General features: G+C 57.9%; 1 protein-coding gene across 1 annotated transcript; it reads right to left on the bottom strand.

Annotated features, from left to right (window-relative positions):
* Nucleotides 1-906: 906 nt before the first annotated feature.
* F10 (coagulation factor X) lies at nucleotides 907-13,986 on the bottom strand. Its single transcript, XM_052650288.1, has 8 exons — nucleotides 13,917-13,986; nucleotides 11,814-11,974; nucleotides 8,002-8,026; nucleotides 6,947-7,060; nucleotides 5,561-5,692; nucleotides 3,567-3,787; nucleotides 2,241-2,358; nucleotides 907-1,523 (listed from the first exon to the last, which is right to left on the bottom strand). Exons 1-8 carry the CDS (start codon nucleotides 13,984-13,986, stop codon nucleotides 907-909), a joined length of 1,458 nt encoding a protein of 485 aa, XP_052506248.1.
* Nucleotides 13,987-15,021: the final 1,035 nt, after the last annotated feature.

Below are 15,021 nucleotides of genomic sequence, written 5' to 3'. Positions count from 1 at the left end.
CACCGCCCTCTCTGTGGGGCCTCCCTTTGAAGAGGTCAAGGCGGGACGCTTGGGGACAAACCCTCTGGTTTGACCATTTCTGGGAAGCCTGTTCCCACTGATTTTTCCAAACTTGCAATATCTCCTGTTTACAAAACTGTCTGGTGACCCCTGGGGACTCTTGGGATGGAACTTTGGAACTTTGCTTCGTTGGGTTTCGCAAAAGGCAAATGGCTTGGGAAACACAACAGGCCCCGCTGAGGTGACCGTGTCTCTGAGAAGCACGTCTGACTTTCCTGACTGTTTGGGTTGAGGGCCTGGAGCTGGTGCAGGTGGGCGGGCTTGGCCTGGGGATGTGACCATTCGAGGAGGGGCCCCCTCTCACAGCCCCCCGGCATGCGCCCACCGTGAAGGGACCCTGAGGGGCATCGGGGACTCATCAGAGCTGGGTTAGTGCTCTGGACGCTGCCTGGACCCGGGACTTCAGAGCCCCAGCTGGGGACAGTCAGCCCGGGGGCGTGTGCAGGACTCCAGAGTCTGTGGGGCTGGGCCCGCGGGACGCGATGCTGAAGCCGGTAAAGAACCAACAGATAGGTCAACGTCAAAGCATCCCTGCAACAGGAAGCCCCCTGGGCCCCTCTTCCCAGGGCGCCTGCCTTTCCTGGGAGGGTCGGTGAGGGGAGACCCCGCCCAACCCGGCCCCAGCCCAGCTCCCAGATCCCCTGCAGAGTCCTGAGCGGCCTGGACGGCAGCTTGGGGCCTCTGAGGACAGAGAGGCTCCTTCCTGAATCCCAGGGACACTCCTAGCAGGGGGATGGGAGGCGGCCTGGGGCTGGTCCCTGGAGTCTCATTTCCGCTTCCGCGGGGGGAGAACAGACCCAGACTCAGGAGAGCATGCAACTCTAATCAGGCAGGGAGGGAGCCCGCTCAGAGCGGAAGGGGAGGCGGGACCGTCCAGGTGGCGGCGGCTTCACTGGGGCTGCGGCTGCCCGCGGCCCTTGCTCCAGCCCTCATGATCTTGTCGATCCACTTGAGAAAGTTGGAGACCTTGGTGTAGACACCGAACTTGCCCTTGCGCGCGCACCCTTCGCCCCAGCTGACGATGCCCGTGACGAAGTATGTGTCCCTGAAGCGGGTGACATGGGGGCCGCCACTGTCACCCTGGCAGGCGTCCTCGGGCTGGGCGTCGTAGCCAGCACAGAACATGTTGGGCGTGATGCTGAAGCTGCTGGACAGCTTGCAGGCGTTGCGGTCCACGTAGGGCACCTCCAGCATCTTGAGCGTGGACGACAGGCGGCCCTTCTCGTGCGTGCGCCCGAAGCCGCTGACGATGCCCGTCTTCTGGGTCATCAGCGTGGCCTCCGCCCAGTCCTTATCGGGCAGGCAGGCAGGTGCCACGTTCCGGCGGAACTGGATGGGCGTCTTGAGCCGCAGCACCGCGATGTCGAAGTCGTAGGTCTCCTTGACGAAGCGGCCGTGCCTCACGCTCATCTCCACCTCGTGCACCATCTCGTTGCCCTCCTCCTGCTCCGTGTTCCGGTCGCCTGAGGACGGGACAGGGCCGTCAGCTCGGGGCCAGCGCGTCGCTGACCCTTAAAGTAGTCGTGAGTGGTTCCTGCTTAAAGACCGGCACGTGGTCTCTGGACCACGCGAAGTCTAGGCAAGAAGCGCGAGGCGGGGAGACAGCCTTCTGCTTCCCAGCCGGTGTCAGCGGTCACGACCCCTTGTGCACCCGTGGGTGGGACCAGCCACCTGGTCTGACCTGCCAGACCCCCCCAGGCCACGGGGCCAAGTGGGCACAGGTCAGAACCCATGCGTGCCATTCTCAGACCCAGAATGAAGGAAATAACTGAAAATCTCTCCCGAGTACTGCAGACCCCGATGACGTGTGGAGCTGACAGCGTCTAAAATTGCCAAGATGAGATTCGCCTGTAAACTTGTGAAATGCGTAATGAAAAGGCAATGTGACCAGCAAGTTAGGAATTGCCGACGTGGCTCGCGCCAGTGGCTGGCACCGTGTGCTCACGGAGCAGCTCTGAGACCCGGCAGAGAAGGGGGGGTGATCAGAATTAACCCCCAGACAGGATGTACCGGCCGCTCAGACCGCTGGGGGTGCTGGCGGGCTTCCTGGAGGAGGGGCCCCTCTTCCCCTTTCTCCCCCCGCCCAGGGTTTCAGGGCTTTAACTCCCCCGTGTTTCCAGCGTCTGTCGGTCCCAGTGTCTGACCAGGAGGAGGGCGCTGTGGGCGTGGGCGGCACTCACCGACCCTCACCGTGAACCTCTTGGCCTGGTGCAGGCAGTGGGCAGCCGTGAGGATGTAGAACTCGCTCAGGATGGTGCCCCCGCAGAATCCCTCGTTCTCCTCGTTGACCAGCAGAGCCTGTGGAGGGGCGGGCACCGGGGAGCGTTACCCTTAACCGGCCTCCTCCCCGCCCCCGCCTGCAGTGGGCCTCCCCGCAGAAGGGCTCTTGGGGTTTTCAGGCTGGAGCGAGGCCCTGGGCTTTGCCCCAGTGACCACCCCAGCGCCCACCCCCACGGGCTGTCCTGCCCAGCCCTGCTGGATCTCGGAGCCAGCCCACCGTGGACCCCACGGTCCTGCCAACTGCCCAGCCCTGCTGGATCTCGGAGCCAGCCCGCCGTGGACCCCACGGTCCTGCCAACTGCCCAGTGCTGTGGGCTCCAGACTCGCCCGCCAGGCCCTCCTGGTCTTCATTCTCCCTGCCCTTCCTGGGGGGCAGCATTACACTCTGGAGAAGAGGCCCTGGTGCCTTCAGGCCGACACTCAAAATGCCCAGAGCCACCCTGGCCCGCAGCACACTCTCTGGGGGTGGTGGCTGGTGTTGCGTGTCCTTCCAGGGGCTCGAGACATGTCAGACAGACGCAGGCCCACTGTGTAGCCGTGGGCCAGTGGACATCATCACTGATGACTGTCGCAGCTCTGGGAACGTCACTTGTAGGAGAAGCCATCTTGGCTCTGGACGCTAAAACCCTGAGGTCCAAGCGAGGGATCCGGGTAGATCGAGGCCCCAGGGAAACCCACTCGAGTAAACAGCAAGGCGTCCTCAGTGTGTGTCCGGCGTGGTATCTGGGACACGTGCTGCTAACAGTTGCTCATTGTTTATCTGAAATTCACATGTGAGGGGAAGCCTGTGCTTTCACTTGCTAAGTCTGGCAACTTTAGTCCAAACTGACAACCAAAGAGTGATTTTTTTTACCTTTGGAAACAAATGGATATATGTTTCGCTAAGGCACCGTCTGCCTCATTAGGACTTAGGTGTTTGGGTAAAAGAGTCTTTCAAATCAGGAGTGAAACAAGGAGAGCGACTCTTTTCGCCTCCTGTCAAACCCAAGAGAACACACCGGCCTTGAGGGGGCCGCCCTGTGCCCACAGACCCCACCCTATGGCCCAGACTGGAGCCCCTCCTCTGCCTGGTGGGGTGTGTGGCGACTGAGAGGCCGGAGGCCCAGGCTTGGTGGCCCAGGCTCCTCCGGCAGGGCCCGATAGCCCTCGGCAGGCCCTCAACACCTGCAGTGCCCAGCAGACGCCTCCCCTGCCCCAGCCACCTGGCCTCCAAGCCCCGCAGTTACCTGCCAGGGGCACTCGCCCTCCGCGCAGTCCCTGCCGCCCACTATCCGGACCAGCTGACTGCCATCCTCCCCGGCGCTGGGCTCAGTCCTGTTGAGGCCCAGCAGGTGCAAGGAGCTCTCTGTGGGGCCCAGGTCTCCAAGGTCGTACTGCTCCAGCTTGGTGGCGTCAGTGGCCCACCGCCGGCTGCGTCCCTGCGTGAACTTGCCGCAGGGGAAGGGCTCTGGAAGAAGCGCACAGGCTCAGCCAGGTGAGGAGGACACGGTCCACCCCGTGGGAGGGGCAGGCAGAGGGGTGTGCCAGGGGACCGGGCGGGGACCACAAGGAGTCTCTGGGGAGTGGGGTGCCCTGTGTCCTGCTGGGTGGGGGTGGGTCACGGGTGGGAGCCCTGACCTCTGGCTGGTCAGTGCTGAGGGGTCTCAGGGCCTCTGCAATCTGCTGGGATGCGTGCAAAAGTCAGGGGGCTGTGGATGAACAGAGGACTGTGGGGCTCTGGCGTTAATACATGGCTGGCGAGACACAGGGGGGCTGGGGAGTACAGTGCCCCGAACCCCGTCAGCTCTGCCATGTGTGTTAAACATAAGGAGATCAACCCGTCCATCCTAAAGGAGACCAGTCCTGAGTAATCTTGGAAGGACTGATGCTGAAGCTGAAGCTCCAATACTTTGGCCACCTGATGTGAAGAACCGACTTATTGAAAAAGACCCTGGTGCTGGGAAAGACTGAGGGCGGAAGGAGAAGCGGACGACAGAGGATGAGACGGCGTGCGGCAGTCCGTGGGGTCACAAAGAGGCAGACACAACTGGGCGACTTCACTTTTTTTTTTACCAACAGAGACGTAGTCTCCCTGTCCTCCACCTGCTGGGAGGCTCGGTTTCAACAGCCGCCTCTGCCCTGAGATTGCCCACCGCCCCAGCCTGCAGCTAGGCTCTGCATTCCTAACCACCCCCGGTGATCAGGGCTGCGGGGCCAGTGGGAAGCCTGCTGGAGGGGCTGTGGCCTCTCAGGTCCTCTGGCCCAACCCTGCCCCGCACGGGGGGAGTCCTGGTCAGACAGGACCTCCCCCGGGGTATGAGACAGTGGGGAGTGGCTCGCCCACCTCCGGGTACCCCAGGACCTGGGCCTTCACTCAGCCCTGCCTGAACTCCTGGCCCAGATGCGTGGTGTCTGGCTTTATCAAGGGAAAAGCCATTTCCATCTGGCCCACTGCAGCCAAGTCAGTTCTGGACGGCCCCGTGTGCCCCCCTGGCCCCTGCATCCCGTCTGAGGCTCCTTGGCCGGCCTGCACGTCTGGTGCTGGTGACTCTAACCTCCCAAGCATGTGCCCTTCCCAGGGTTCCAGGCACCATAGCAGCGGCCCCACGGTTTGGTAGGGGCCAGACTGTGTGCAGCCTCACACACCACGTGCCCCCAGGAGCAGACGTCACAGGCCTGTCCCCCAGACGGCTCTCGGAAACAGCGGGTCTGTCTCCAGAACATGCTCCCCACCCAGAGTCTTGGCCCTCACCACCCCCCAACACACGTGTGCAACCCCTCCCCGCACCCCCCTCCCTACACCCCCTCTCTGCACCCCTTCCCCTCACCCCCACTCCCCACACCCCACTCCCTGCGCCCCCTCCCTGCAACCCCCTCACCCCCACTCCACACCTGTGCATGCCCCCTCCCCACACCCCACCCCCCGCACCCCCCTCCCTGTACCCACCTCCCCGCACCCCCTCCCCGCACCCCCACTCCACACCCATGCACGCCCCCTCCCCACACCCCACCCCCCGCACCCCCGCTCCACACCTGTGCACGCCCCCTGCCTGCACCCACCTCCCTGCACCCCCTCCCCGCACCCCCACTCCACACCTGTGCACGCCCCCTGCCCGCACCCCCTCCCCGCACCCCCGCTCCACACCTGTGCACGCCCCCTGCCTGCACCCACCTCCCTGCACCCCCTGCCTGCACCCCCGCTCCACACCCGTGCACGCCCCCTGCCCGCACCCCCTCCCACCTGTGGACACGCAGGACTTGCTGTCGTCGCCCAGCACGTAGCCACGGGCGCAGGAGCACCGCACCTCACTGCGCTCCTCCCTGCAGAACTGGTCACAGCCCCCGTTGTCCACGCTGCAGAGCTCACGCGTGTCTGTGGGAAGGTGCGCAGCTGAGGGTGCTGTCCGGCCAATGGGCTGGGGGGCCCCGAGGCCAGGCCAGCACCCTGGGCAGGCCCTGTCCCTCGCACCGCCTCCCGCGGGGTGGGGGGCCCGGCTTCCTAAGGCCCAGGGAAGCTGCCAGGGAAGGCCTGGGGGCAGAGGGTCTCAGGTTCAGCCCTCAGAGCGGCGGGAGGCTCTGGCCAGGGAGGCGGGACTTGAGCGGAGCTAGCGGGGCCGCAGGGTCCCCTCTGAGGCCTGTCTCCCCCGTGGCATAAAGGCCCTGGGGTCCGGGCTCCACGTGGTGGGAGGAGGTGTGGCACCCGGCTCCTGGACTCAGGCCGGCTCCCGCGGGCCGTCCGTCGTGACTGAGTGACCCGGACAGGTTACCTAGACCCACAGCCTGTTTACCTGCTGGTGAAGGGGTGGAGGCCACACGCCTCCCAGGAGAGCGCCCAGGTCTTGAGAGGTGCTGGGCACAGGGCACCTCACAGCCGGGAGGAGGGGCATCACCCGGGCTCCAGTGTGCTGGACATCAGACTCCTGACACCCATCAGCCCTGCCGCCCTGGCACCTGGCTTTACACTTCACCCTGGGCTTTCATTACAGAAACTTCAGAAAACATGCCTGCCAGCCCCTGGGTCAGCCAAACGGTTTGGGGCGTGGGGCGTGGGGCGTGGGGCGGGGGGGCCCCCTGGACAGCAGAGGGGCGGAGGCATGACTGATATTCCCGCTGGGGAAGTTCTGAAGTGTCCAGTCTGAGAGCGTGCTCTCAGGATTACATGTTCAGAAACGAAAAGCAGGTGTGCAAAGCTTTCTCCTCAGGGAAAACTGGTCTAATACTCATCTAATTTTTGTTAAAAAGTAATCCCTGTATTAGGAAAACTCAGCGATTTTTCCATGTAGTATTTCTTGTGTTAGATTTGGACAATCCCAGGTACTCAGCACTGATACCGCTCGAATTTCCAGAATCGCAAGAAGCAGGAGAGACATCAGTTCGACATTAAGGGGCCTGCCCTGCATGAATGTTCACTCTGCAGCTGCTGGGAGGAGCAGGGACCTGCTCGGGGTCGCCTGTCCCCCACCCCGGGGCCGTGAGGCGCTTTCCGCTGCTGCAGTGGCAGAGCCTGAAGGGCCAGGCTGAGCCACGGTGGCTGCCGGTGGCCTCCCGGGGCCTCCTAGGGCCTCTGGCTCCCGCCCTCCACCCCACCAGGCAGCTCTGACCGGAAGGCACGGCAAGAGGAACTCACAGAATTCGCAGTTTTTGCCTTCAAACCCTTCCGCACAGGTGCAGGTGTAGTCCCCGATGCCGTCTTTACAGTGGCCGTAATTCAGGCACGGGTGGTCTTCACACTGGTCTCCATCTGCAAAGGAAGCACTTGGGACCGACGCTGGCAGCCAGTGCCCCGCGTCAGGGAAGCGAGCGCGCTGCGCTGGTCTTGGCACACGGTTTCAGGCAAGTGCGAACCTGGGGTTCTTCCTGTTTTCCTGCAAACACGTTGTCCTGTCTGGACTTTGTAACCCACCGCTTCTTTGCGGCCACCTGTACGCGAGGCATTTATCTAACTAGATTTATCTAGCTAGACTGAGCGCTCCGATTCTTGCTGGGGTATTTGAGAGTGCAAAGCACTGACAACATTTTTACATCAGGGAGAGGAGCCGGGGCTGGGGAGTGGGTGCAGCAAAAGGAGGCTGGAGGCTAGGTGACCAGCGGACGCTTGCTCTGGGCTGAGCATCAGCAGGCAGGGAGTCTGGTTGCACGAGCCAAACGTCTGGGTGTGAAAGGAGGAGAGAGAGCCCTGGCCCAGCGCTAACGCGGCTCTGTGTTTCTTGCTGCCTGTGTACAGTGTAATTCAGGGGTAGAGCCAGCTGTCATCGTGAGAAATCTGAACACGGCTTCCAGAACGAAAACATTGTTATAACTCATACCGCTTCAGAGGCTATGAGCCTTAAGTCAAGATGGTTGCCTTGTGAGAAGACACAGAGTTTCAGATTCTCTTTTTTGTTTCTACCTAATATACTTGGGTTTTGAAAAATTGCCATTCAATTTGGTATCCTCAGATGGGAATGAACTGATTTAAATGTATATAATTAAGAAAACTAGAATTAAATAAAGTTACTGTAAAAACTATTTGACAATAACTATTCGGGAAGCACTCAGAAGGGAAAAGTCTTAGATGAGTAAAATTTACACCTGAAAGGAAAGGAAACTCAGGAAACATCTTCAAAATTTGAATACAGTCTCTCCCATCTAAGTACCCTGATGAGTCCTTCTCACTTAGGATTAAAATAGAAAAGTTCTCACCTTTGTATATACTCCAGAATTCATCCTAAAAGGGAAAAAAGATTTTAAAGTGCATTAGGGGAAACAGGCATTTCATACCAATAGCAGCCATAATCTGATAACTCAAGTGAATAGCCTTTTTCCCAAACAGAGACCATTTTGTGGGACAAATTGCTCTGGAACTATTCAATTTTAAAGGGATTTCCCCCCCAAATCTCCTGTATTTGTACAGTTGTGGCTTCAACACCTTTTTTTTTTTTAAATACATGTTGGTATAATAAATTATCCTATCTTAGCATCCATTTTCTTGCTTGCCAACAGCTGAACACAGCATCTGGAAAACACTTGGCAATACTAACTTTACTTGCCTAGCTTTATTCTAGCAAAATCACCAATTCTGTGATCACAATCAAGGTTTTCACATTATTTGTTTCAACTGTGATTCGAAGTTACTTTTCTTGGACTGCAGACGTTTCTGTATGTTCTGGTTGTTTGCTTTTCACTTTGGAGAAACTTTGTGGAAACAAGAGCAATTGCAGTGCAATCTAAAGCAAGTAGTTAGGTTCAGAAGTGGATCAGAAACTTCACGCATCACATTCAAACCCTGCAACAAGTTCACAAGGACAAGCGCCTGCAATGCTGAGGGCTCCTTCACGTCGCAGCGCGCATCGACAGTTTGTCCCCTGGCGTGCTGCAGTCCACGGGGTGGCAGAGAGTCGGACACGACCGAGCGACTGGACTGAACTGAGTGAGTGTTCTGTCGGGGGCGCACCAGTCTGTTTTACCCATTCACCCAACAAAGGACTTTTGTACTCTTTCTCGTTTGGGGCAATTATGAACAGAGATGCTATAAATGTTTCTGTACAGGTTTTGTGTGAAAAAAGGTTTTTAATTCTCTCCAGTAAGTATCCGGGAGCGAGACTGTGGAGCCATGTGGCCACTGGCTCAGAGCCTGACTTTCCAGGCTGGCGGTCACAGTTGCATCCCCACAGGCAGTGGTGAGCCGAGCCTGCGGCACAGCCTCCCCGGCACCTGCTCCTTGTCAGGGCCTCTCCGTCTCCGAGTCTCCTGTGGGTTTCATTTGCATTTCTGGAATGCCTAATCACACCAAGCATCTTCTCAGATGTTTATTTGCCATCCACATATCCTCTTCAGTGAAATGTCTGTTCAAATCTTCGTTCACTATTTTATTGGATTGCTTACTCTTCTCTTGTGCTGTGGGAGTTCTTTATAAAGTCTGAGTGCAAATCTTTTGGCAGATATGAGATTTGCAAATATTTTCTTAGTCAGCAGCCCATATCTTCATCCTGTTAACAATGTTTTTCACAGGGCAAAAGTTTTAAATTTAGAGTAAGTCCAATTTTTCTATATTTTATTTCATGGATTATGCTTTTGGTGCCATGTCTAATAATTTTTGCCTAACTTTGTGTCATGAAAATTTTCTCCTGAAAGATTCCTGTTTTTTCTTTAGAGCTACGTGATCCATTTTGAGTTAACTCTGTAGTTGTGAGAAAAAGCCGACCTTTTTTTGCATATAGATGTACAATTACTCTAATACCATTTTTGAAAAAGAATTCTTTTTCCGCTGAAATGTTTATGCACCTTTCTCAAAGATCAATTGGCCATATTTGTGTGGGTCTATTTATGGGCTTTCTATTTCGTTCTATTGATCTGTGTTTATTCCTTTGCCAGTACCGCACATCAATATCTCTGTGAGTAATGTAACGTTATAAGGCATCTTTAAATCAGGTAGTGTGATTCCTCCAACTTTATCTGCTTTCTCAAAACTGTTTCAGTTATTCTAATTCCTTTGCTTTCCCATATTTCAAATTTTAGAATGAACTTGTCTCAATGTGACGGAAGTTTGATTTGCATTAAATCTATATGTCCAATTGGGAGGAATCCGTCTCTTAACATGTTTTCTTTCAAACCACGAGCAGCCTGTGCCCACTTACTTAGCTCTCTCTCTTTCCACAGCGTTTTGCAGATTTCAGCACACAGATTGTGTATGTTTATCAGATTTGCACATGGATACTTTTCTCTGGGCCAATACTAAGTAGCATTAATTTTTTTAAATCTTTGGTTTCTAACTGTACATTGCTTGGAGAAGGAAATGGAAACCCATCCCCTCCAGTAATCTCGCCTGGAAAGTTCTTTGGCCAGAGGAGCCTGGCCAGCCGCAAAGAATCGGACATGGCTGAGCACGCATGTATGTTACTACTACACGGAAATATGATTAATATTTGTGTGCTGACCTTGTATTCTGCGACCTTGCTAGACACATACATTTTAGGAGTTTTTTTTTTTTCAGTTCCATGGGATTTTCTATGTAGGTTATCATGTCAGTGACCAATAGGGATAGTTTTATTTCTTCTTCTTAACTTATTGTTAAACCTTCCTCATGGCTAGGGCCTCCGGTGCAGTGATGGATCAGGAGTGCTGGGAGTGGACGTCCTTGCCTTCTTCCAGTATCAGGGAAAGCATTCAGCTTCCACTGCGGTTCCTGGTTAACAGTCTTTACCTTGTTGAAAAAGTTCCTTTTTAGTTGTGACTTGGTGAAAGTCTTTGAAATTATGAATGGCTGTTGTGTCCTCTCTGGAGCTTCTCTGTGTCAGTTGGCACCACGGTGTGGGTTCTTCCTGAGGTGGATTACACCGAGTGAGTGAGGGAAAGCCGCTCAGTCATGCCCCACTCTTTGTGACCCCAAGGACTGCACAGTGCATGGAATTCTCTAGGCCAGGATACTGGAGTGGGGAGCCATTCCCTTCTCAACCAAGGAATCGAACTGAGGTCACCTGCGCTGCAGGCAGATTCTTTGCCAGCTGAGCCACCAGGGAAGCCCAGGAATTCCGTAGCCTGTCCTTTCTCCAGCAGGTCTTCCCGACCCAGGAACTGAACCCATCTGGGCCTTGACATTTCCTGTTCAAAGCGTTCTAACTAAGAAATGGAACCTGCAGATAACTGTCATATCATGTGCTTTGGCAATTCAAGGTTTGGAGGAATTGGTCCATTTCCTCCAAACTGTCCAAATTCCATCCAAATTCATGCACAGAATGTTTCATAGTATTCACTTATTATTCTTTTAACATATACAAGGGCTGTAGTAATGTCCCTTCTTTCATTCTTGATATAATTTGTATTCTTTTTTATCAGTCTTGTTAAAGCTTATCAGTTTTATTTATTTTCTCTATTATTTTGCATGTCTTTGATTTTATTGATTTCTCCTCTTTGGGGTTTGCCTTTGTGTGTGTGTCTTAATGTGGAAGCTTAAAGTATCGTTGTGAGAACTTCTTTCCTGGTAAGCAGAGTAATTCTATAAACTTCCCTATAAGCACTGTTCAGCGGCTTCCCACAGATTTTGTTGTATACCCCCTTTGTTCAGTTGAAAGTATTTTCTAGCTTCACTTGAGACTTTTCCTTTAATGTGTGGATTACTTAGGGAACTCCCTGGTGGTCCGGTGGTCAGGATGAGCTTTCACTGCGAGGGCGCAGGTCCAGTCCCTGGCTGGGGAATTAAGATCCCAGAGGCAGTGGGGCATGGCCAAAGGCGACTAACAATGCAACACTTTAAGATTACAAGGATGGACATTATAAGGAAGTCAGGAAGAGTGTGTGGGGAATGATGCTGAGGAGGAGGGCAGAGCATGTACGTCCACTGGTGTTGGCTACGCTCACTGCTTAAAGAGAGGACCTGGAGCCCGAGGGTCGTGGCAGACGCCTGCGTGAAGAGCACGCGCCCGGGGACCCTGTGTGCGGCCCGGCCCCAGAGCTCATTCCAAAGCCCAGCGCCTCGCGCTCCACTGGCCCCGCGCCCTGGCCTCACGGCCCCTCACCGTCTTCTCCTTGTCCTCAAAGACCTCGCGGGCCTCCTCAAACGAGCAGGCCTCCTCCCGGCACTCTCGCTCCAGGTTCCCTTGCTTCATCTCCTCCAGGAACGAGTTGGCCCTGCGGGCTCTCTGCAGGACACGGTGGGCCTGGTCCCGGGGCAGGAACACTGGGCGGGAGGACAAGGCTCTCACGGGCTCGCCACGTGGCCACGCACCGCCTCCCGTGAGCGTGAGTGGTGGGTGGGTCAGATGGTGCCTGGAGCTGCTCCCGCCGGGGCCCGCCCGCCCCGTGCCGAGCCCGCGCCCTCCTGGAACTCGGCCCTCCTGGAGGCATTGGGGCCTGCCCCTCCTGGGCCCCTCGTCCGCTCTTATCCTGGGCTCAGCCGTGCCCTCTGCCCGCGCCCCCAGGCCTGAGCTCTGTGCTAGGTGGGGACTTGGGACTTGGTTTTGCACGGTCTACAATTGAAAGCATGACTTGTTTCAAGAGCCAGGACACACAAACCCGTGAGTAAGACAAAAGTTTCAGGAAATGGTGCTTTTACTATTATCTTCTACAAAATAGTACCTGTTACAAAATTTTCTGCTTGAGTCTGTCCCATTTCATCAAAAATCGGCTAACTTGATTTCGTGACTCACAAAGCAGTCGTGACCTGCCCGCGACAGCGTCTGGGGCCCGGGGTCCCTGGGCCTCCCCGCGCGTCTGTGCTCGGCCGTCCCCACGCTGCCGCCGCCTGCTGCCTCGCCGCTCTGCCCTCTCTCCACGGGAGGCCCTTGGCTCCTTCCCCTGGCGCTCTGCCTGCGCGCCCTACTCTGTTCTGCTGAAGAATTTCGTCTCTCACTAAGACAGGTGCCTCAGGGGCGTGTATTAGATGTATTTCTGGTCCCAGCTCACGTCCTGAGCTCTGTGTTTGCGACCCCGTCCGCAGTGCCTGTCCGCCCTAGGCCGTCTCAGAGCGCCAAGCTCCGCCCGTCCGAAACTGAAATGCGGGACTGCAGAGTCAGCCGCCTCAAGCGGGAAATGCGTCTTGGTCACCCACTGCCGGACACTGGCGAGTGGGGTTACAATCCCTCCTCTCGTGGTTATCCCAGAGAGTGCATGAAACTCCTGAGTGTTGGTTGTCCTATCTCCAGCTACTTTCTCTTCCAAGCCCCCCCTTCTTTTAGTGACAGCTGGCTTTCCTAGCGGGGCCAGGCTCAGCCTTGTTCTCTGTGGGCCCCTCCCCACACTCCAGACCTCTCCCCCAGAGAGTGGTTGCTCGGAGATGCAGCCCCCCCTTCCCCTGCGTGGCCGCCCTCCTGCGCCACTTGCCTCTGCCTCTCTCTTCCCTCTTTCGCAGCCTCCCGGGCCGCGGAACTTCTGCCTCACCCAGCAGGCGAGCACGCAGGCAGCTCTGGGGCTGCCTGTCCGCTCTGCTCTCTGGCCTCCGGCATGGGCCTGGGTGCTGGGAGGCGCAGAGCCCCTCTGTGCACGCCCAGGTTGGGCAGCCCCTCCCCGGGCAGAGCCAGCCTGAGGGGTGGCTCTTCCCTGCCTTGGAAGGCCCTCCCTGCCTGTGACCCCTCTGTGACCCTTCCTGCCTCTGCCTGTGATCCCTCTGCTTCCCCGGACAGAGGGGCTCCCCCTGCCTCTGCCTGTGACTCCTCTGCTCCTCCAGACAGAGGGGCTCCCCCTGCCTCTGCCTGTGACCCCCTCTCATCCTCCAGACAAAGGGGCTCCCCCCTGCCTCTGCCTGTGACCCCTCTGTGACCCTCCCTGCCTCTGCCTGTGACCCCTCTGCTTCCCCGGACAGAGGGGCTCCCCCCTGCCTCTGCCTGCTGCTGCCCACCCCCCGGGCTCCCGTCCTCCCCTGCTGCCCCTGTCTCTCTCTGTCTCTCCCCCTCCTCTTTCTGTCCTCATTTCCCCGTGCTCTGATCCGCCGACCAACTTCCCACCCACGGGGAGACACACCTGGCCCTGAGCTCCCCAGGCTGAAACCGCAGCCAGCACCCCAGGCCGAGCTTCCACAGGGGCTGTGTGCCCACTCTCCACTCAGGAAGTTCAAGGGCATCGCCCGGACGCTCCCCTCCCCTCCCCCGAGGCCACCTGCAGTCCGCAGGGTGAGGGCCACTTACTGCTCCCCGCCGGCCGCAGGAGGCCGCCCAGGGCGGTGCTGAGCAGGACGAGTCGCAGCAGGCCCGCCATGGTGGGGCCCTTCCGAGGACAGCCGTGCGTCCCCGCCGCGACAGGCCTCCGGGGCAAGGTCCGCTCGCCCTGGCTGGCGGGCAGCTGGCGCCCGGCCTGCTTATCGCGGCCGCCGGTTGGAGCCCAGGCCTGCGGGGGCGGGGGTGGCTCTGGGGGGCCTGGCCGCCCTGCCGCTGCAGCCCCGGGGAGGTCCCGGCCGAGCTCACTCTCGTCCTGAGCCGTGTCCGGCTCCCAGACGCCCACACCCAGCTCTGTCATCCTTAAGACCGCGATAAAAGTCAAATCTCATTTTCCCATCTGTTTTTCTAGGACGGAAAAACTGAGCTTTAGAGAGAGGTGGGGTGCTGTCCACGGCCATGGGTGTGGGCGTGGGGTTAGGACCCGGGGCTTTCTGCCCAGGCTGGGCGGGAGGTGAGGGCACTACGCTGGGCCGGGGGCTGCTCTCCCAGCCAGGAAGCACCCCTCTGGGGAGCAGCAGGTGTGGGACGTGACCGCTGCGGCTGAGCAGGGCTCTGCAGGGAGATGCCCGCGGGCTGCCAGCGGGTGGTGCTGTCCTGGGAGGCGAGGAGGTCACACTCTGTCACTGGCTGAGCACGCCCACCCCGCCCCACGCGGGACGCCTGCTCACCAGGCCTGTGTGCAGCGCGGAGAGGGGCTCTGGACACAGCAGGTGCGGGGTAAGCACCAGCGCGCTGAACGGACTGTGATGTCCCCAGACGCTCCTGCTGGGCACCCAGGCAGGGCTGGTCTTTGGCAGAGAGGTCACCGTGGTAAAGTGAGGTCTCCCCTTGTTTTCCGTGTCAGCCCCTGCCCCGTGCCCGCACCCAGCGGTCCGGGCAGGCAATGCTCCCCGACATTGCCTGATGCGGTGAGGCCCACCCAGGACCCGGTCAGTCCCTTCAACCCCCTCCCCTCCTCTTCCAGGAAGAGGAGCCCAGCCAGCTTTTGCTTCAGGAAGCAAGAGCAGACCCTGGGCTCAGGGCCACTGGGGGCCTGGGACACTTGGCTAGAGTGTCCTGAGTGTCTGCAGCGGAA

Source organism: Budorcas taxicolor, chromosome 12 (genome assembly GCF_023091745.1).
Source record: "Budorcas taxicolor isolate Tak-1 chromosome 12, Takin1.1, whole genome shotgun sequence".
In the NCBI taxonomy this organism is placed as follows: domain Eukaryota; kingdom Metazoa; phylum Chordata; class Mammalia; order Artiodactyla; family Bovidae; genus Budorcas; species Budorcas taxicolor.
The sequence above is the reverse complement of the archived record's forward strand: the minus strand, read 5'-3'. Positions and strand labels throughout refer to the sequence as shown.